Source organism: Oikopleura dioica, chromosome PAR, assembly GCF_907165135.1.
Source record: "Oikopleura dioica chromosome PAR, OKI2018_I68_1.0, whole genome shotgun sequence".
Classification (NCBI taxonomy): Eukaryota; Metazoa; Chordata; class Appendicularia; order Copelata; family Oikopleuridae; genus Oikopleura; species Oikopleura dioica.
Genome location: NC_137293.1, coordinates 4,686,912 through 4,705,406, shown reverse-complemented (window position 1 = coordinate 4,705,406; position 18,495 = coordinate 4,686,912). Strand labels below are relative to the sequence as shown.

Genomic DNA, 18,495 nt, shown 5'->3' with positions numbered 1-18,495 from the left:
TATCATTTTCCTTCAAATTTATTTTTGACTTGAAGAAATTTACTAAAATGAATTCGCCAACAGTGTTTATTACTAGATTTCTTATCGTTAAAAGTTCAAATTAATCTTAATATAAATTAATAATTTATTCAAAAAATTTTAGCTTTCTGCCATCAAAAATAAAATCTTCAAAAAATACGGTTCCTTTCCAATTTGCTATCGAAATTTATTATACCCAAGTAAAGAGGCTAGAAATCATTAAAATTGGTGTAATTTCTAAACTCATTGAAATTCCGCAACGTCCCAAAATCAATAAAAATGATGCAAGCAAGCAACCTCGCCTTGTTTCCAAAACTACCGAAGAAGCCGTCCCTCCACGCTGCCTAATTTTTCCAAAACGCTTGAAAAATCAATCCACTCAGCTCAAAAAGCTCATCGTTTGATGAAATTGCACCATCTGCGAAATTCTTGCTTTGCTTCCTTTTCTTCCTTGGAAAACGCTTTCTTTCGTAAGAATAATATTTTATTTTCTCGATTCTCCAAATCCGGATGTTTTTTCTGTCTCTGCGGTGCCGAAAATTGCTCATGTCGGCACATTTTTTAAAGCGAGTTTTGAAAATAATGGAATGTCTTTATTTTGGTTAGCTAATCTCTTTTGCTATAGGCATTTTGCATATGCATTTGATTGCTCTCAATTTTATATGCAAAATAATGAAACACGTCACTTTCTATTTTCCCTTTTCCAAGAAAACACTGCTTTATACAGATAGTTTTTTTATTACATGATATTTTTTACTATAAAATCGTCGACTTTAAATAAAAAGAACGGAAGCAGGGTAACTACTTTAGCAAAATCGCCATTTAAGCCGATTTTTTTATTGCCAAATTTGAGAATTTCCGGCCAAAAAAGACTGATCTTGGCTAATACTTGCATACCAATTATCTTGTCAGCAGTGTTTGGTCTCCTGAATTATGGTTACAAGATCTTGTAGGTCTTATCACGATCGCGAAATCGAAGGCATAGAAGACATTCAAAATCAGCGTCGAGATTTATTAGTATCCAGCGTTTCCATTTCGTTAGTATGAGAAAGAAAGTTCGAGATATGGAGAAACGACATTTCGGATTTAGTATCTCGTACCGGATTGTAATTATCAATTTTCGGAAAAAAAGGCAAAACAAAAAGTTACATGCTCCGCGCTCGTTAGAAAATCCGGCTGAGGTTGCGATAAGCTCCATTCAGCTCCAGTCTACGTATAATACTGCTTTGCATCAACAGAAGCACTAGATTTAAGGGAGGTATTTATTTGAGGTCCAGACTAAGTCCGTTTCGGTGTAATCTTTCCGTCCCTCGCACCAGCGACGAAAATGCTCTTGAATGCAAATCGCTAGAATTGAAAGCACCAGCAGGGAGGTAAAGATCATTGTGACTTAAAAAGAGTATAATGCAGTATAAACTTTACTGTATAAATTATATGTGTTTTTGTTTGATTTTACATGATGACGCCCTTAAGTTTTGTTGAGAAAATTTATTATCTATGAATGAATCCTTTACCCCTGGACGCAAAATAAGTTGAAAATAGCAAAAAAAATAAGGGTGTCACTGAGACAAGTCTCGAAGTAAATGCAGTCCGAAAATTGGCTACTATTTTTTTACAGTGTCATATTCATAATTTTGTTTTTAAGGATAATATAGAAGTAGCCAATTTTTGGACTGCATTTATTTCGAGATTAATTTTAGTGACACCCTTAATTTTTGCTCCTTTCTAACTTATATGCTTCGAGAAAAAAAAAAGATTCGTTCAAGGATCTATTTTTCTCAATTTATATTAAGGTTGTCACTATGTAAAATCCAGCGAAAAAGGTGCTGACTCCCTTAAACTTACTGATGAACCATTCCCTGCATCCATCATCAATCGCTTTATTTTCCATTATCTCTTTTTTTTTCTCAACTTTTTGCACCCTTATTCTCCGAAGCTGCAATAAAGAGTAATCAAGTTTTTGCGTCAAAAAGTAACCCAACTGGCTAAAGTCGGGGCAGACTGCTAATCGTATTACTCCACGAGTATGTTCAATACACCAAGTAAAACAGCCATCATCGTATCTTTTCTCTTTTTTTAATTTTTAAGTAGCGCTGTTCTTGTAATGACGTGATTCAGTGACTCTTAGCTGAAAATTAATACAGTCTCTTCCAGGGACTCTCTTGTAGACTGCTGTCCTTGTCGTTGTCTATCAATTTTCTTTAAATACTAATGGAGAATTATCAATTATCGGGTCAATAGTTTCAATTAGAAATTAAATCGACTTTTTCGATTTTTATCGAAAAAAGAGCCGCATTTTCGGAACATTATAAATTATTATAATTTATAATAATGAAGAATTTCTTCAAAAAATTATTAGTGACATCCTTATCGTAATTCACAAAAATAAGGGTCCAGCCATCATTTTTCTACATTTGCTCGTCCGAAAATCGAATATTTTTAGGCATTTTCTGAAATAGTCACTAAAAATTTTGGTCAAAATAGTTATTTTGTCAAAAATTGGAGATTTAAGCGGTAAATATTTCATGAAAATTATCAAAACTAAAAATTCTAGCATTTGGAAAGACTAAATTAAGCTTTAAACCTTCTTTTGAAGAAATAATATAAGGGTGTCACTATGTTAACTTTTTCTCAATCCATGAAAAACTAATCGCCTTATAACTTACAAAGTTAGCATTTTGACGATGATGTCATGATGGTACTTGTTAATGATTTTGGGAAGGATGTAATTGTATTTATCAAAGAGCGGATCCCAAAATATTCTGACTCAGGGCCCAGCCCAGGCCAGATTATTGTATCAAACACGGGATGGAACATCATGCTAGACAAGTTGCGCCGGATAAAGCCTGCTTTGGATATTTTCGGAACCATGTAAAAATAAACATCGAACACGAAAATCGCTACTTTTGACGCAATTCGGAAAACTCGAAAAACCAACTGGTATTTTTCAAAAAGTTCAATCAATTTTCTTGCTTGAATCGAATCAGAAAAAGCGCCTTCCAATGTTTTGATTCCTTTTCTCTTTTCTCAAAAACTCGGCTTTTCAAACGCGAAAGATTCAAAAATTGAATCTCGAGAATCGCATTTGGATATCTGGTCGGATGATCTGGCGGGGCGCATAAGCTTGAGTCGGCCTCCAAACCGGTCGGTTCTAACTGGACCACACTGCCGCCCGACTCAAAATGGATCAAATAATCGCATCTGAGGCGAACTTGCGAAACGAGGGAAAACAAGAACTTGGTATTTTACGGGCCTTACACCTTTATTTTAAATTTTTTGATTATTCATGACTCGCGGCTTTCAGCTCATCTGGGTCTTTTAATACCTCGTACTGGCGATCAAGTTCGAGTAACACAATTTTAATTTAGATCGTAAATGTCAAAGCGAAAAATTGCTTGTTGACTTATTTCAAAGAAAAATTATGGTCTCTAAAATTGAAGCCAATTTAAACCATCTTTTCTTTCTAAAATTACTATAGCAAACACTTTTCTTGAATCATTTGAAAGAATTTTCAAAGTTCACTTATCACAAAGTTTTTTCTAACCAAACAAAACTCACCTAGTGCTAGTCTTATCTCATTCTCCAGCTCCTGCTGACAAATCATGAAAGCTCATGATGCAAGTTGGCGATTCTGCTCGAGCGCGCCCTCCTTGCGCGCCATTTCTAGCTCCATAAATACCTCGCGCTTTCCATTGTTCCTCATCAAAACTTCGATAAGAAGTAAAACAAGAAAAAAAGCCTCCAAGCTCAAAAAAGTCTATTTTTTTCTTTCAAAAAAAATGAAGCTTTTCGCCTTCTTCGCCGCCTTTGCCGTCGCCGACGAGATCCAGATCCCCGAGGACGACGTCTGCTACTCCGACGGACAAGAAGTCCCCTGCTCCGGTCTCGCTCGATCGGGCCGAAATCCTGGCGGAGCTGACAGAAGCATCGACTCCGGAGAGCGCCGATACGCCGATTTGAAAGCGATCGCCGCGAAACTCTGGAAACTCAGCGGAAACGTTGGAAAGAACAGATTTGACGAGCGAAAGTACTGGGCTTACGGATGCCACTGCTACTTGCTTGGGGACCGACCCCTTTCTGAAATGGGCACTGGAGCGCCCAAGGTAAGCTTTTTGAGATTTTTTTTTCAACCCATTTTTTCCTTAGGATTCTCTTGACAACAAGTGCAAGGCCTTCAAAGACTGCCAAAAGTGCGTCCGAGAAAAGCACGGTGACCAATGCATCGGTGAATTCAAAAAATACACCTGGAAGTACGCCGGCAAACGAGGCCGATTCGAATCTACCAACGCCGAGGGCTCCTGCGAACGAGAACTCTTCCAGTGCGATCTTCAATTCGCCAAGGACACACTCGCTTCCGCCGAGGTCTTCAACGAGGAGTACCACGCCTTCTGGTCCGTCAACGGATTCGACAACCGAGACCCTGAAAACTGCCCAACCAACGGAGGCATCCCAGTCGAGCACCAGTGCTGCGGAGGCTACGATCGAGAATAGTAAGTCCTCAAAAGGATTTAAGGGTACCCCCAACGATAATTTACCTATTTTCAAATTCATCAGTCCTTTTCCGATTTTCACAAAAAATTCAAGCCACTGGATCGGACTCAACAAGAAGAAATGCTGCCCAGCTTCAGACGGTATGTCCGGAGTCCCAACTGATGTCGCTGAAGACTGCTAAGAAGCTGATCCCAACATTTGTGAAAAAACGAAACTTCTTGTCCAAAACACTTGTAAATTTTGAAATCATGGAATTTAATAATAAACATCCATCTCTTTTCTTAAAACCTTTTGTTTCATTGGATCTGATTTTAAAAAAGGAATTTGCATATTTCATGCTCTCTGCAGGACTCCTTTTAAAATTTAAATCTTTATTTGTCTGCGTGCTCCAATCGTGGTATCACGCTGATTCGAATCATTCAACAACTGACCTTATTTTCCTTTCTGATTTTATGCTTGACACATTTCCAGCCCCATATAAACGAATCGGGCAGCAGAAAATTATTCACTTTCGCAAATAATAACTACCACTTTCAACCTTTTCACTTAATTGCAATCAGAAAATGAGAGAACTTGACAGACCCCCACTCACGGTACCACAACTAGAAGCATGGCTTAATGCTCTCAAAAATTGCCCGTTGAGTTTAAAATTAGACTCTGAGAGCGATTTTGATGATCTCAAAGAAACCATCAAACTCCCAGATGAAATTGAAAATCATTTTCAGCGCAAAGAAAATGAATTGAAAACCGCCAGACTGAAATTTGAGCGCATCATTTTTCAAGAACAACAGAAAACGAGGCAGCTAAATTTCATCAACCAGAAAATGAATGAAAATTCCACTTGGATCAAAACATTGTCAGAGCAGAACAAAAAATTGTCGAAGGAAAAAGAACTCATCGAAAAGAAACTCAAAGAATTTTCTTCGCAAAAAGAAATCATGACAGAAGAAATCATCAACCAGTCGAATAAAGGTATCTTTAAAAATACAATTCATTTTTTAAATTCTTTGATCATTAAAATCTCATTTAGAAAATGACGATGACAGTTATTGCAGAGTCTGTTTCTCGCCTTATGACAGAAAAACTCACCATCGATGTTGCATTTCCAGATGTGGTCACTCTTTCTGCTTCGATTGTTTGAAAAGACTTGATCCAAAAAACTGCCCAATTTGCCGACTACCATTCAAAATGGCCAAAGTGATCAAAAATTTCTAAAAAATCTCTTGTGATGAGCCTATATTCTCTCCTTTTCAATAACAACTGCGACTTTTTATTCAAATAAATTCTAAAAACTAATTCTTTATTACAGATTTTTGTTCTAAATATCGCCTCCAGCATCCAAGTCATTTGCCCCATCATCCATCCCATCATCGACATCTACAAAATACAACCTCAAAGACGATCATCTTCATTTTCAATCTTACCAAGTTCTTCATTCATAGCAATATCCATCTCCGCATCCATTTCAGCATAATTGTCAATTTCTTGATCCACATCTCGATCGTAATCGTCGCCATCATCTTCATTGTTTTCACCGTTGTTTTCAGAGAAATCACCATAACTCGCAGCTGATTTACGGATCCGATTCAGCCCGCTTTCAGAAGAGTTCCATTTTGATAGATAATGCCCTAATCATTATTCCTTCATTTTTTCCTAATTTCAAAGTTTACCATAAATCGTCGGATAAGCAAGACCAAGTTCAATTTCCATATTTCTGGCTTTGAACTTATCCACCAAGTCATTGTAACGAAGCCACGCTCCAAACGCGGAAAAGCCCAAGACAACTTCGAAGCCAGAAATGATCATGCAAGCAAGCAACGCCCAAAGTCCTCCTTCGTGTTTTCGCGTTTTCCAAATTGTTGTGAGTTGATGCGCCTCGTGCTGGAGGAGAACTAGAATATGGGTTTTAATGATTTGACAAGCAATTAACAAGATTCTTCTATCGGCCAATAAAAGAGCGGTTTTCTTCGGTCAAGCCAATCAGAAATCGCAAAACTCCAGAAAAACTCTTGGCCAATAGGAAGCTTCGTAGATCATTTGCTTACCTAGAATTTCAATAATGATAAAAATCCCCATAAAAGTGGTCAAAGTACAAATCCTCGCCGTCGCCCTTGGACTTCTGAATCCCACCGAAAAGACTCCAGCCACAAAGTAAAATACCCCAGCGATAACTTGCGTCCCATAATTCGGCCGGTCAAACGGGTTGAAAAAAACGACGAAAAAACCAAAAAGAATTGTCAAAATTCCGCAAAAAATATGCGTCCGGCAGTGGCGACGACTGTTCCAAGATTGGAAAAACATCATGTCGGCCCAGAGATGCTCTCCATTTGCCAAGCCGATGTAGACGTTTTCAAGGCCGGATGGGTGATGAGCTGCTTCTTCGATCATCAGTTCATCTCTTGAATCCGTTGCCTCTGGGTTTTTAAAATCAGAGTTCAGAATCACTTCTCTCTAACTTGAACCAAAATTAGCTAACATTACATGCTTAATTTTTCATAAAAAAAGAAATCATTCAAGGCAAAATAAACAAAATTAGGAGCTGGAACTTGATTTGGAACTCTTTTTATATGCCTCGGGTTGAGAATAAATGCTGCTCATTCCGCCTCTTTTTAGGCAAAAAAGCTAAAACAGAATCTTTTTCCTCTTTTATTTTTTGAAAAACAAAGAACTCTCGGAGATTTTTTAAGATACTAATGGACGCTTTGATTAAAAATTCAGATTTTCTATTTGATTTCTTTGATTACGAGACGTTTTTATTTCAAAGTTTACTTTTCGACTGATCTTTTATTCATGCAGCAAAAAGGTTCTTCTTTTTGGTTGAGCTCTTTTTAGGTTACAAAGTGGAGAACTCCGAAAGCTCATCCCTCCGAGTTGACGTTCCGACTCGATCGCCTTGGCGGATTTTTCAATCCAAGGATTGCCTTCAAGTTTTCCGGAAAAGGCTGGAGATAAAAGAAACAAATTTTGAATTTTCATTGTAATTTCTTGTGCTCAAAATTGAAACCCTGCGTTGTCTTCCTTTTATACTGATTAAATTATGTATTTTTAATTTTTCAATTGTCAGCGTTGACCATTTACTCGTTGAACATGACGTTTATAAAGGTTTTGGCCAATAGACTTTCCTGTTCTTTATCTGCCTAATTTTATTTTTTTCTCTTAATATTCATCCCTTTATACTGCTTTTCAGAGTTGCAAATTTTGCTTCTTTTTGCTGAGCTGAGATGACCTGAGTAAAAAATTCTCTGAGCTGAGCTAGCCTTTTTCAAAGCTCATTGAGCCGAGCTGAGCTGAGCGAACGCTAATTAAAGCTGAGCTGAGCTGAGCTGAGCGGATCCTAATTTTAGGTGAGCTGAGCTGAGCGGACCCTTACTAGAGGCGAGCTGAGCTGGCTGAGCTGAGCTGTTTTTTGGTGGTTAAATTGAGCTGAGCTGAGCTAAGTGATAATTGTCTGAGCTGTCAGCAGATGATTTCAAATAACTTTTTGTTGGGCCGGAAGTCGTAAAAAATCTGTAGGTGCAGTTTTCTTCAGCTCATCGATGGCAGCCATTTAAATTTTCTAGTAACTCGGACTCCCGTCTATCAGACACGAGTACCAGCTCTAGAATGGGAAAAGGAAGCGCGGCGCGATCACGCCATATCTCTAGAATTTCTATAAATCTACAGAGTACGCCTAATCGCCGGTTCTTTATTTCCATCGAGATCAGCGAACCATGTCAGTTGAAATGATTTCTTCAATCAAGAATAAAGAGATGAATTCTTCACCGGGCCGTGTGACTAATCAAGTCCGGGCTTAGAAATAAAAAATAAGCGATAAGAATGAAATTGAATTCGTGACGATTCATCTGAAGCCCGCGAAAGATGCATTCAGTATCGAAACAGATCAATTCAGAAATTTCAATCAATTGACAATGAATCCAAATTTGAACCAGAGCGAAATAGGCTTTGAAGAAATAAAAACAGAGCCGTTTTATTGGGAAAAGATTCTACCGCCGGTGAAGAAAGAGCCAGAGAAGAAGACAGAGAATATTCCATGTCCGATATGTGGGAAGGTTTTTCGGAAAGAGTTTGATATCAAAAGACATTTGTACACCCACACGGGAGAAAAGCCTTTCAAGGTAAAAATTTACTGTTATTTTTAGGGGGTGGATTTTTTCTAGTTTTATGGAAAATTTCTCCAGAATGTTCTTACTTCAATAGAATCTGATTCAAGAAAGCCGCCATTTTTATGAATTCCTGGCCCTTACCAACCTAAACCCTAACCATTTGAAATTTTTAGTGCGAAGTTTGCGACCGCGGATTTAGCCAGAAATCGACACTCATGGTTCACATGAATCTTCACACTGGAGCCATGCCATACAGTTGCCATCTTTGCGGCAAGAAATTTCGCCAGCGCCAGGGCTTGAATTGCCACCTCAAGCAACAACGATGTGTCCAGCAGAATGCGGAAACAGATGGATATCGCTTTCTGACGAAAAAGGAGATGAAGGAAAGGAACGGTTGAAAAAAGCGAAAACAAGTTTTTTGGAAAATCTTCTCAACCCAAAAATCAGTCAGCTGATTAATCAGGAACAATCAGAAATACAAAAAAGCGGATTGGTTCTTCCCGATGATTTGCGACTACTTCCCGCTGATAAAATCATGCAACTGACGCTAGACACGGAATACCTCGATCTCGGCCAACAACTGAAGGACTTGCAGCGAAAATTTGCTCAGCAGGGCTTGTGCTTCCCGGTGATCGATGAATTGTTGACAGATTTGCTTCCAAAAAGGTACGAGAATCACTTTTCCAAATTTCAAATGTGATTTTCAGCTGTTCTATTGCGAAGATGCTCGAAGCATGCGAGGACGCCATCAAACTAGCGACCTCCAATAGTGAACAACTCAACAAGTAAGACCTCAATCAATCGATTAATGCTCTTGTAGACCTCAAAGCAGTATTTTAATTCCTCAATGTCCGACTGAAGAAGCAGCTCCAGAAATTCAAACATCCCCCGTTCCCACGACAACCAGCATCAATCCGCCTCCATCGACCCTTATCAATCTCGGTAGATCCCTTTTTTTAACCCTTTCCTACCTTTTTTTAGGTCTTCCACAACCTCCTCCCTTTCCAGATCTCATGAATCTCCCGCTTCAAAACTCCACAGTTCTTGAGCCTCATCCCTTTCAAATAATGCTTACAAATATTCACGAATAAAACAAAAATTTTACAAAAGAAAATTTTATTTACAAAGTTATGTTTCAATTCAAAGTTCGGTTGGCAACAATTCCAAGTTTCTTCAACTCGTCGAGGATCGGCACGTAGATGTCCTTCGTCACAGGAGTGAGCATTCCTGGCTTGTTGATTACACCTTCCATTATCAAGTGAGCGGAGATCGCAGCGGGGTATCCAACAGTCTAAGAATGGTGATAAGGGGAGGAAAGAGGGGTAGGATGTACCTGGGCCATGGCGGAATATTCTTTTCCGTCGTTTTTGCCTTGATTGCCGTAGTAGATGAAGTCGACGCCGTGTATGGTCATCGGGTTCTGATGAGTTTTTACTTCGTGGCGCATAATGATCGCGTCTTTTTCCGACTCTCCGTATTGCATATCCCTGAATATGAACTTAACTCATAGCTAAACAGGCCATTTTTACCGATTGAGAAGAACAGCCAGAGCGTCCAAAGGCGAGTTTCGATTCTCCAGCTTGTTTGTTTTGGTAAAAATGCCGAGTTTCGCTAATTTATTCGTATTAACTCCCTGACCGAGGCCATTCTTTAGCTCTGACGCCTTCGCCATTACTTTCATCGCACTAGCATTTTTGTCCAGCCCTAAGTGCAGAGCCATAAACTCAAGCCAGTTGTCAGCATCGTATAGATTCGGACTTGGAGCTTCGTTGATCAAATTAACCGCTTGAAGATCTCGGAGGACTTCGCAATAGCCTGCGTATCGGAATGTTCCGCGAAGGAGTGTTTCGCACTTTGGGATCTCGTAGGGAACGGTGTATTTGGTCGAGTCTCGGTTGGGCAGGCCCTCGAGGGAGTAACCGTTCCATGTGCTGAAGGGAACTTCTTTGACGTCGCCGCTGAAGGTGTAGGGTCGGTTGATGATGTCGCCGCCGGGGAGGATTTCGTCGACGTCGCCGTTGTGGAGCCACTTGGCGCCGGAGACGGTGTTGAGAAGGACGCCACGCGGGGACCAGGAGAATTTGTAGCCAAGGACGTTGTTGGAAGCTTCGGGGGCGGGGAGACCGCCGCAGAATGAGACAAACGATTTGACGTCTAAATATAGGGACTAATGAATTTGAGGCGACATCGTTTTTACCTTCTCCGTTTTCTTTCAATTCATCGAACAGTTCCATCGCGAGCATATGATCAATTCCAGGATCGACTCCAACCTCGTTCATGACTGTAATTCCCGCTTTCTTCGCCTTTTCATCCAGCGCCGCCATTCCATCAGACAAGTAAGAAGCTGTCACCATTTGTTTGCCAGCCTTGATTACGTGCTCGCAAACATGGGGGTGGAAAACATAGGGAAGGAGCGAAATCGTGAGATCGTGCGCTGAAATCAAGGAAGAAAGACCTTCGTTGTCGTTGACGCAGTCGAGTTGGACGGGAGTGCAGTTTTCGAAATTGTATTGAGAGATCATTTTTGCAGCTTCGTTCTCGACGGAGGAAACGATCGTGACTTTGTAGCCCTTGGAAGAGAGGTAGTCGACAACGGGAGCGGAAACATAACCAGCGCCCAGGACAAGGATCGACTTTGAAGAAGTTTGAGCAGCTCTCATATCAGAAATGTATCTGAAAGAATCAATTCTAGTCTATCATGTTTGATCATTGTGATTTTTGACCTGAAAACCGAGAAGCTTAAATTAGCCTTATGTTGGCATGAATAATGTCACATTATGCTTGTTATTATGTGACGTTATAGAAAGGAATAAACAGTTGAAAAATTAGGCTTCTGCAGGAAAACAGGTCAGATCCGAGTAAAATGAAAATAGTAGCCGTTTCGTTTTTTGCCTGTAAACTTTTCAAAAGTGGTAAGTCTTTGAAGAAAAATTATAATTTGTTTTTTTAAAAGACCTCTACTGGGACAACTGGAACGATGAAGAAGAAGACAATGGCCAGTTACTGAATCATTTGTCCGAAGAAAGAGAGTTTGGGCCACTATTTGGTTATTTTCTTTAACCTGATATTTCTATACCAAAATATAATTCATATTTACCTGTACTGAGTTGTCAGCGCTCCATTCTGGCAAATCACGGCGTTCCTTATCGCTGGGCACACATCCCCCTGTCCTGACGAAAGATTCAATAAATCATCGATAAAGGGCAAGAGACAGTTTCCAAAATGATCCGAAGCTTCTCTTGGCAAAAGAGCTTTTCAGATATTTATCGTTCTATCTTTTTCTAGCTTGAATCTGTTCCTGATACGATTGCACGGGCAAAAATCCGACGCACTCCGGGCGTTCTCATTCTAGAAAAAGAAAAGGGATGAAATTCGAGGTCTCGAAAATTTGGAAAAAATTGGCGACGAGAAATATCCTTCCTGGGAGGTAGTCGATTGAGGTGATAACAACACCTGGAGCTTTTGGGTCGCGTGAGGATGAACCTGAAAATTTTCAGTTTCAAGGGGGAAGGGTTGAGTTTTGATTGACCTGTTCCATCGACGATTTCGAAGGGCTCCTCCATGCTAGTGCAATCGACCACGAATTCCAAGCTTCCGTTGGAGTCCGCTGAGATATCAGAAATCACCTGCAACTTCTGTGGCAAAAATGGCACTCCAGGAAATTCAGCATTTTTCTTTTGCGAATTGACGAGATTCTGAAGATCTTCATTCGTCATGATTTTTGGATCGCCAGGCGCCCAGAAGAGACAGTTGATAAGGCAGGACATGTGAGGGGCAATTTCGGTATTGAAATTTGAAGAGTAGTCCTTGTTGTTTTCGAGGAAAAAGTCCCAGTTTTCAGTGCCGATTTTCGGGAAGCTTTTGCTCTCGTCTTCGTGGATCAGATGATGATGCGGCTCAACTACAGTCGCAAAAACTTCATTATTTTTCTTCTTCGCCAATGTTTTCAGCTCACTTGGATCCACCCACGTGACGCCAAGAGCATCGAGAATCTCCATCGCTCCTTGCGCGACTCTCCCGCTGCCGGTGATGACAAAAGTGAGGGGTTCGATGGATCGGGAAAGGCCAAACTCGGTGATTTTTCGACCAGCAGCGGAGATGGCTTCTTTTGCTGCGGTGGAATCGACGTAGCCGCCGGCGAGATTTATCGTTGTTAGCGGCGTGTTGTGGCCGAGGGAAAGTAAACGCTGGCTTTTCATGGGTCAAAAAGGATCTCATAAAGATGAAAATAAAGATTTTCTCGACCCGTTTCCCGAGAAAATGAATAGAATTGATCGCTCCAGCAACTCCCGCCCAGTGTCCAAAGGCTACCTTTCTCTCGCCATTTTCTGCGATGCACTCGTAATCGACAAGTGTCACCTTGTCCCTCAGGCACGTGTCTAAAAGCGGCATATTCGCAGGTTGCGCCTTGATCGTATGGGAAAAGAAAACAGAAGTAGAATTCGGCACAATCGAATCAATTGGAATCTGTTTCACTCCAAAAATCACATCGCAGCCTTCCAAGTTCGCGTCCAGTTCAGCTCCGACTTTGACGTATTCGCCGTCGGAATAGGCTCGTTTTCCGGAAGGCTCAAGCTTGACCACGTGACCGGCTTTGACGAGGGAGGCGACATTGGCGGGGGTTAGTGGGGACCGACGCTCATAGGGAAGAAAATCCTGAAAGAGAGCGTTTTCTTCTGAAAAAATGAACAAAAAAATGACACCCGTATTTTCTGAAAATTTGAATTACCTCTCGTCTAATGCCAATAGTTCCGTTGCATGCTGCCGAGACCAGAAATTCTAGTGACAATCATCCTTATCACCATAATAACGCAAAAGCAACTTACTTCTCTTGGAGACTCTGATCATCACTGTAAAATAACACTACTGCTTTTAATTGCGAAATGCTAGTTCTAGAATTTTTAGACAAAAATCTGCACTAACGAGTTTATTTTGAATTTGGGTACACGCCCGAGGGGATTAGCTCGTTCAATGCGAAGTGTCTAAGCTTCAACCAAGAAAAATAGGCGTTGATACGGAAAATTTTCTAAAGCCAAAATCTGTTCGCTTCACTTTTGCGCCACCATTTGATAAAATCTGAAGAAAAAAATGATCGACCGATCGGTTTTTCGCTCACTTCGCAAAAGCGAGAGTAGCGAGAGGAGAGAAGCATTTTTACGATGATTTTTCTCGGCCTTTTTATTTTTGGTGCTAGCTTGGCGAACGTAGAGACATTTGAGCTGCTCACTTTTGAGATGGAAGATGTTTATTTTGACCCAAGATCTGTCCGGTGAGACCAAAAAATTGTCTTGAAAACATGAAATTTCCAATTCTAGCGGCCCAAGAGGCGTTTTGGATGACTCAGAGTCTTCTGGAGACAACAACGACTCGACAAATTCTAGTGCTGTTGGCAAATCTCTCCGAGAAAATCATTCTTTCGAAAACGATCAAGGGGAGGATGAGGATGGCTCTGCTGATGGACGATCATTTATGAACTTTATCGAGATCGAGGAGAGCTCTGGAAGCTCTAGTCTAGAAGTAATAGGATTTATGCTCAGCTTCAACGACTCGGAAGGATCTGGAGAAACAATGGAGCGCTCGCTGATCTATCTAACCGAAGAAAATGGCGAAGGTGAAGATGAAGATGAAGATGTATCATTAATCGACTATTATCGATATTATGGAGAAGAAGAGAACTCCGGAGACTACAGTATCGAAATTACGGGCATGTCGCTTGGATTGAACTTGTCTGAGGCTTCTGGAGACGATTTGGGAGCAATTGAGCGATCGCTGGTTAATCTAACGGACGTAAACGCGGGGATTTTTTCTGCTGATGGCTCCGGCGATAATGAAAATCAAACTGACCCCGTTTTGCGCTTCGCCGTTGATCCAGAAAACAACGATGATATTATCAACGAAATCACAAGTAATATCATTTTTTCTATTATTCCACTAACATAAACCTCTCCATAGAACAAATCATCGAAGAATACCAAAAACTCGCCGGCGAATCTTCTTCCATTCCAGCTTTTTTCAGTCTTTTCTTGCTCTGCATTATTATCTTTTAAAATATCTTCAAAGTTCCAAAACTACTGTCTTCCAAAAAGTTCAATATTTTAATCATACATTCCGTCAATCATTAAATAAAGCTTGATTAACTATATGATATAGTCTATATCTTTCAAGCAATTCTTGAAGTTTCTTTTTCATGACGTCAATGAGAAAAATTCAATATGTCGATGGTCGGATCTAATGGCATGTCTGTTCGTTATTGCTCTTCAAATAAAAAGGAATAGAGAAAATGGCTCTTGAGCTGTTCAACCTTAGATGCGTTGATGGAGATCTCGGTCAACTATGCGCGGACCAATGCAACAAAACTCTCGATATTTGCACTGCCAATTGCGCTGGAAGCTCAAGCTGCACTTCTAGATGCCAAGGCGATTGGCTCGATTGTCTGACAATCTGCCCCTGTTACTCAGGTAGATTTCAAGCTAGAGGTCCTTGATAGACTTGATCTAGGATGTCCTGAAGGATGCCAGGGCTGCCCGAATCCAATCTGCGGCGAGACAAACCAGCAACATCTGTTTGTGATTGACGAGCGAATGGGAGATTACAACAAGGGAATGCACTGGAACTCCGAAACGGAAGAAATTCAGTTCAGAAATTTCAATTACAACTACAGCTATCAATACGACATAGGAACAGGCTCTTCTTGATTCTATTTTCTTCCTCCAAAATGAAAATCATACTGTTTAAAAAGTCTTGGAAAATAGAGGACTCCTGCTATGCAATGATGAATGGAGAGCACTATCTTCTTGGCGGATATTACAACAAAAAGTAAGGAAAAATGTCTTTGCTTATTTAAAATTCGATTATAGCGCCGTTGCAAAGATTGAAGACTGCGCTGTCAAGAGACAAGATGTAACATTAACCTACGAATTTGTCGGTGGCACTTTTGGTTCCTGCGCCGAGTATCAAGGCAAAATCATGACGTGCTTCGATGGAAAAGCGAAGACTTCGAAAGAGTGTCAAATCTTCAACGGGGTCAACCATACAAGAATCGACCATTTGACAGCTCGCGGTCACGATTGGGCCGACTTGGTGCTTCACGAAGGAAGTTTGGTCACCGTCGGTGGATGCGACAATGATGGAAGCTACGAGGAAAAGGAGTGTCATGGCGTGATGGAGGTTTTCGACGATGAGCAGGGTTGGAGCTTGACCGGAACGGACTTTGAATTCTTCGAGAGAATTACCAACCATGCTTTGTTTTCTGAACCATCGGGTAAACAACCTTGAAAAAAGTGAAATCATAGAAATTCAGGTCTTATCTTGATCACTGACAGCAGTGATGATAACATGGTTTTCCGACTTCGAGAGAATCTTTGGTCTGAGCTCGGAAACTTGCAAAAAAGCGCATTCTATTTGGCAAAGACTCAATTCCTCGGCGACATCTTCATCGGATACGACTTCCTGGAGCGAATTACGATCACTGACGAAGGGATGACTTCAGTCGTTTATGATTCGGGATTCAAACTGCACATGGATTATTCGCCCATGTTTCCGGTTGATGTTGATTACTGTATCGATGCTTGAATTCAATAAAATCAACGATGTAAACTGCTAAAAAACCATAAAAGTCCTTTAGTTTAAAATTATTTTTTGATGATTTTTTATAGAATGATTTTTTAAAAAGAGATTTGATTGCCCTATCTTGTCAAACAGAGAAGTTCTAGGGAGTCCACAAAGAACGTGCGAGTTGTAGCTTGGGCTTGCCCGTGGCGCCCGCTCGCTAGTGTCAACACTTCCCAAGTTTTGGCCAGAGAGGGTGGTACGCGCAGTGGGCCCAGGAGCTCATTGGCTGCCACGAGGCACCCCTGGCTGGTCTTTTCTCTCTCTTAGCTCACTCAGGCGACTCTCAGTGGCGAGAGAGAGAGAGAAAGAGATCCTGTTCCGGTGCAATCCGCCATGGTAATAATTTGAAAAAAAAATTTTAATTTTAAAAATTTGGTTGAAAATTTTCCTTATGTGCAACCAGAATGACTATTGTTAATCCTCGTTCTCTTGAATATTAATTAATCCTTACATTAGTGCAGTAAAGGAAAATTACAGTTTTTGAGGCTGCTTTTAGTCAAGTCGAATTGCAGATTTCTCTAGAAATATTTCTTTTTGAAGCATCATTTTCAGGTCTTGGAATCTGGCTCCGATTCATTCCAAATCCGGATTCCCGGAGAGCATCTTGTCTCCAAGCCAAATAAAAAAGGTAAATCAATTACCGACTCCTTCCTTTTTACAGCAAAATTTCAAGAGACAGTCGAGCGAGTCATGAAGACGGAGCAATCAGAAGAAGATAAAGTGATGCACTCGACTCGATACAACGCTGGCGAGCGCTACAATCTCTTGATCATGTGTCCCTACTGCTCCAGACGATACGCATACAAGGTACTAGCCACTGATCTCCCTGACCCTCATTTTTTCAAAACAGGAAACGATGCAACATCACATCCACGCAGTCCACACCGCCGCGGACGGAACAATCAAAGACCCAATTTCCGTCTTTCGCGGTGGCGAAAGCAGCTCTTCTTCTCTTCTCTCCGAAGCCACTGTCACTGAAGAAGACGAAGACGAAACCGGCCCCACTGTCGAACCTACAGTCACTGTCAAACAAGAACCAATCGACGAAGAATCAAACGTAGAAGTCATTGAAACACCCGAGCTTCAAGCAGAAATTCTTCCTTCCAAATCTCTTCCAATTCTCAAGCCGAAAATAAATCTCAAGAATTTGTCAAGACCAAGCAGCAACAATAATAAAACACCCAGCCAGCAGCCACGAGTCGTCCAAAAAAAGAGAACGCCGGATTGGAAGTCGATGCCAGTTACAGGAATTAACAACAAAACCGATCACAGAAGCAAGTTCAAAATTTATAATAAAAAGACGATGAAACTGGTTGGAAAAGACGGAAAATGTAAATTTTTCTTTAAAAAAACGTTATTTATGAAAATTCTAGTGATCGACTTTGTCTACATGTCCAACGCTTCCAAACTCAACGGTCAAAAAGTCTTCTACGCGAACCGAGTCGGCCGGCCGCTCCCTCAAAATCAGGCTCAACCTGATTCCGGTAAGCCCTTCCCTTTCTCCTCTGAGAACTACTGGTAATCATTGCTTTCAGAAACTGCCACTGTAATGGAATTCGCCGAGGGTGAGAGCCCGCTTATCAAGAGCGAGTATATCGACCCGGATGACGAGCCCTGCACCGTCACGGCGTTCACAGACTCCGAAGGAGAAGATGATGATGATGGTCAGTCAAATTCCGTCTCCCAGACGCTGCCCGAAAAAGTGCCCCAAATCAACGTCCAGCAAACGCCTATCTTTACCCGTTCAAAACCCACACTCGTGCCTTCCCAAAAATCCCTACCAGTTCTCGCACCAAAGCCTACCGTCGAAAACCAGTACTGGAAAACCATTGCCGTAGAAAAAACAGGAGGGCGAGGCCCAACCAAGCGGCCTCGTATTCCACCACCAGTGATTCCAGAAACTCTAGCGCAAAGCAAACAAACAGCGACAAAAAGTGCCTTAAAAGTCAAGGTCGGCAAGACCGTCCTGCTCAAATCCGCTACAGTGCCGGTGAAAATCGGACGTATTAGCGGTTTCAAAATCGCAAAGCCTCTTTCGATCAAAAAGACCCCCACTTGCTAAAAACCATTCAAAAAAGAACTAGCAACCCCCTTTTTCCGAAATTCTGTACTTCCAACAGTAGAATCTCTTATCTATCGATTACTGTACGCCGATAGGTAAGCCACACATCATTTCGCAGAAACTTTTCAAACCTTTTTTCAAGTTCACAACTGTTTCAAAACTGGAAAATACTATTTAATAAATAATTTATCACTTCGATTTCTTCCTTGA

At 41.0% G+C, this 18,495-nt stretch overlaps 9 protein-coding genes across 11 annotated transcripts; 8 read left to right on the top strand and 1 right to left on the bottom strand.

Annotated features, from left to right (window-relative positions):
• Positions 1-3,735: 3,735 nt before the first annotated feature.
• Positions 3,736-4,804, top strand: LOC145702506 (uncharacterized). The gene is made up of 3 exons (XM_081779739.1): positions 3,736-4,121; positions 4,165-4,508; positions 4,603-4,804. The coding sequence occupies exons 1-3, from the start codon at positions 3,798-3,800 to the stop codon at positions 4,688-4,690; spliced, it is 756 nt and encodes a 251-aa protein (XP_081635865.1). The 5' UTR covers positions 3,736-3,797; the 3' UTR covers positions 4,691-4,804.
• A 228-nt stretch (positions 4,805-5,032) lies between these two features.
• LOC145704214 (uncharacterized) lies at positions 5,033-5,844 on the top strand. Its single transcript, XM_081781659.1, has 2 exons — positions 5,033-5,481; positions 5,540-5,844. Exons 1-2 carry the CDS (start codon positions 5,073-5,075, stop codon positions 5,722-5,724), a joined length of 594 nt encoding a protein of 197 aa, XP_081637785.1. The 5' UTR covers positions 5,033-5,072; the 3' UTR covers positions 5,725-5,844.
• A 2,335-nt stretch (positions 5,845-8,179) lies between these two features.
• Positions 8,180-9,010, top strand: LOC145701377 (uncharacterized). Its single transcript, XM_081778599.1, has 2 exons — positions 8,180-8,624; positions 8,786-9,010. Exons 1-2 carry the CDS (start codon positions 8,418-8,420, stop codon positions 9,008-9,010), a joined length of 432 nt encoding a protein of 143 aa, XP_081634725.1. The 5' UTR covers positions 8,180-8,417.
• A 53-nt stretch (positions 9,011-9,063) lies between these two features.
• On the top strand, positions 9,064-9,726 carry LOC145703016 (uncharacterized). Of its 3 annotated transcripts, none has more exons than XM_081780324.1 (4): positions 9,064-9,278; positions 9,320-9,397; positions 9,445-9,554; positions 9,594-9,726. In XM_081780324.1, the coding sequence occupies exons 1-4, from the start codon at positions 9,148-9,150 to the stop codon at positions 9,701-9,703; spliced, it is 429 nt and encodes a 142-aa protein (XP_081636450.1). In that variant the 5' UTR covers positions 9,064-9,147; the 3' UTR covers positions 9,704-9,726. The 3 variants fall into 3 exon arrangements, with proteins under 3 accessions (XP_081636450.1, XP_081636449.1, XP_081636448.1); XM_081780323.1 differs by having other exon boundaries at positions 9,442-9,554; XM_081780322.1 differs by having other exon boundaries at positions 9,433-9,554.
• Positions 9,727-9,740: 14 nt separating this feature from the next.
• Positions 9,741-13,523, bottom strand: LOC145703017 (alpha-aminoadipic semialdehyde synthase, mitochondrial-like). Its single transcript, XM_081780325.1, has 10 exons — positions 13,439-13,523; positions 13,342-13,391; positions 12,858-13,268; positions 12,142-12,799; positions 12,035-12,095; positions 11,710-11,865; positions 10,810-11,285; positions 10,142-10,766; positions 9,946-10,099; positions 9,741-9,903 (listed from the first exon to the last, which is right to left on the bottom strand). The coding sequence occupies exons 1-10, from the start codon at positions 13,458-13,460 to the stop codon at positions 9,748-9,750; spliced, it is 2,769 nt and encodes a 922-aa protein (XP_081636451.1). The 5' UTR covers positions 13,461-13,523; the 3' UTR covers positions 9,741-9,747.
• Positions 13,524-13,727: 204 nt separating this feature from the next.
• LOC145703530 (uncharacterized) lies at positions 13,728-14,745 on the top strand. The gene is made up of 3 exons (XM_081780893.1): positions 13,728-13,881; positions 13,928-14,517; positions 14,565-14,745. The coding sequence occupies exons 1-3, from the start codon at positions 13,772-13,774 to the stop codon at positions 14,657-14,659; spliced, it is 795 nt and encodes a 264-aa protein (XP_081637019.1). The 5' UTR covers positions 13,728-13,771; the 3' UTR covers positions 14,660-14,745.
• A 119-nt stretch (positions 14,746-14,864) lies between these two features.
• Positions 14,865-15,307, top strand: LOC145701376 (uncharacterized). Its single transcript, XM_081778598.1, has 2 exons — positions 14,865-15,070; positions 15,111-15,307. The coding sequence occupies exons 1-2, from the start codon at positions 14,893-14,895 to the stop codon at positions 15,305-15,307; spliced, it is 375 nt and encodes a 124-aa protein (XP_081634724.1). The 5' UTR covers positions 14,865-14,892.
• Positions 15,308-15,366: 59 nt separating this feature from the next.
• On the top strand, positions 15,367-16,184 carry LOC145704551 (uncharacterized). Its single transcript, XM_081782005.1, has 3 exons — positions 15,367-15,428; positions 15,470-15,873; positions 15,913-16,184. The coding sequence occupies exons 1-3, from the start codon at positions 15,382-15,384 to the stop codon at positions 16,182-16,184; spliced, it is 723 nt and encodes a 240-aa protein (XP_081638131.1). The 5' UTR covers positions 15,367-15,381.
• Positions 16,185-16,436: 252 nt separating this feature from the next.
• LOC145703107 (uncharacterized) lies at positions 16,437-18,443 on the top strand. Its single transcript, XM_081780418.1, has 6 exons — positions 16,437-16,559; positions 16,776-16,851; positions 16,897-17,030; positions 17,074-17,554; positions 17,597-17,707; positions 17,759-18,443. The coding sequence occupies exons 1-6, from the start codon at positions 16,557-16,559 to the stop codon at positions 18,283-18,285; spliced, it is 1,332 nt and encodes a 443-aa protein (XP_081636544.1). The 5' UTR covers positions 16,437-16,556; the 3' UTR covers positions 18,286-18,443.
• Positions 18,444-18,495: the final 52 nt, after the last annotated feature.

Coding starts and splice junctions, on each gene's coding strand:
- LOC145702506 (XM_081779739.1), top strand. CDS start 3,798: ATGAAGCTTTTCGCCTTCTTCGCCGCCTTTGCCGTCGCCGACGAGATC. Junction 4,122..4,164: donor TGGGCACTGGAGCGCCCAAG/GTAAGCTTTTTG, acceptor TTTTTTCCTTAG/GATTCTCTTGACAACAAGTG. Junction 4,509..4,602: donor GGAGGCTACGATCGAGAATA/GTAAGTCCTCAA, acceptor AAAAAATTCAAG/CCACTGGATCGGACTCAACA.
- LOC145703107 (XM_081780418.1), top strand. Junction 17,031..17,073: donor CCAGACGATACGCATACAAG/GTACTAGCCACT, acceptor TTTTCAAAACAG/GAAACGATGCAACATCACAT. Junction 17,555..17,596: donor GGTTGGAAAAGACGGAAAAT/GTAAATTTTTCT, acceptor TGAAAATTCTAG/TGATCGACTTTGTCTACATG.
- LOC145704551 (XM_081782005.1), top strand. CDS start 15,382: ATGATGAATGGAGAGCACTATCTTCTTGGCGGATATTACAACAAAAA. Junction 15,429..15,469: donor GGCGGATATTACAACAAAAA/GTAAGGAAAAAT, acceptor ATTCGATTATAG/CGCCGTTGCAAAGATTGAAG. Junction 15,874..15,912: donor TTTGTTTTCTGAACCATCGG/GTAAACAACCTT, acceptor ATAGAAATTCAG/GTCTTATCTTGATCACTGAC.
- LOC145704214 (XM_081781659.1), top strand. CDS start 5,073: ATGAGAGAACTTGACAGACCCCCACTCACGGTACCACAACTAGAAGCA. Junction 5,482..5,539: donor CATCAACCAGTCGAATAAAG/GTATCTTTAAAA, acceptor AATCTCATTTAG/AAAATGACGATGACAGTTAT.
- LOC145701376 (XM_081778598.1), top strand. CDS start 14,893: ATGGCTCTTGAGCTGTTCAACCTTAGATGCGTTGATGGAGATCTCGGT. Junction 15,071..15,110: donor AATCTGCCCCTGTTACTCAG/GTAGATTTCAAG, acceptor GACTTGATCTAG/GATGTCCTGAAGGATGCCAG.
- LOC145703017 (XM_081780325.1), bottom strand. CDS start 13,460: ATGATCAGAGTCTCCAAGAGAA. Junction 13,392..13,438: donor GATCAGAGTCTCCAAGAGAA/GTAAGTTGCTTT, acceptor GATTGTCACTAG/AATTTCTGGTCTCGGCAGCA. Junction 9,904..9,945: donor AATATTCCGCCATGGCCCAG/GTACATCCTACC, acceptor CACCATTCTTAG/ACTGTTGGATACCCCGCTGC.
- LOC145703016 (XM_081780322.1), top strand. CDS start 9,148: ATGCAACTGACGCTAGACACGGAATACCTCGATCTCGGCCAACAACTG. Junction 9,279..9,319: donor ACAGATTTGCTTCCAAAAAG/GTACGAGAATCA, acceptor TGTGATTTTCAG/CTGTTCTATTGCGAAGATGC. Junction 9,398..9,432: donor AATAGTGAACAACTCAACAA/GTAAGACCTCAA, acceptor ATGCTCTTGTAG/ACCTCAAAGCAGTATTTTAA.
- LOC145701377 (XM_081778599.1), top strand. CDS start 8,418: ATGAATCCAAATTTGAACCAGAGCGAAATAGGCTTTGAAGAAATAAAA. Junction 8,625..8,785: donor CGGGAGAAAAGCCTTTCAAG/GTAAAAATTTAC, acceptor TGAAATTTTTAG/TGCGAAGTTTGCGACCGCGG.
- LOC145703530 (XM_081780893.1), top strand. CDS start 13,772: ATGATTTTTCTCGGCCTTTTTATTTTTGGTGCTAGCTTGGCGAACGTA. Junction 13,882..13,927: donor TTTGACCCAAGATCTGTCCG/GTGAGACCAAAA, acceptor TTCCAATTCTAG/CGGCCCAAGAGGCGTTTTGG. Junction 14,518..14,564: donor TATTATCAACGAAATCACAA/GTAATATCATTT, acceptor ACCTCTCCATAG/AACAAATCATCGAAGAATAC.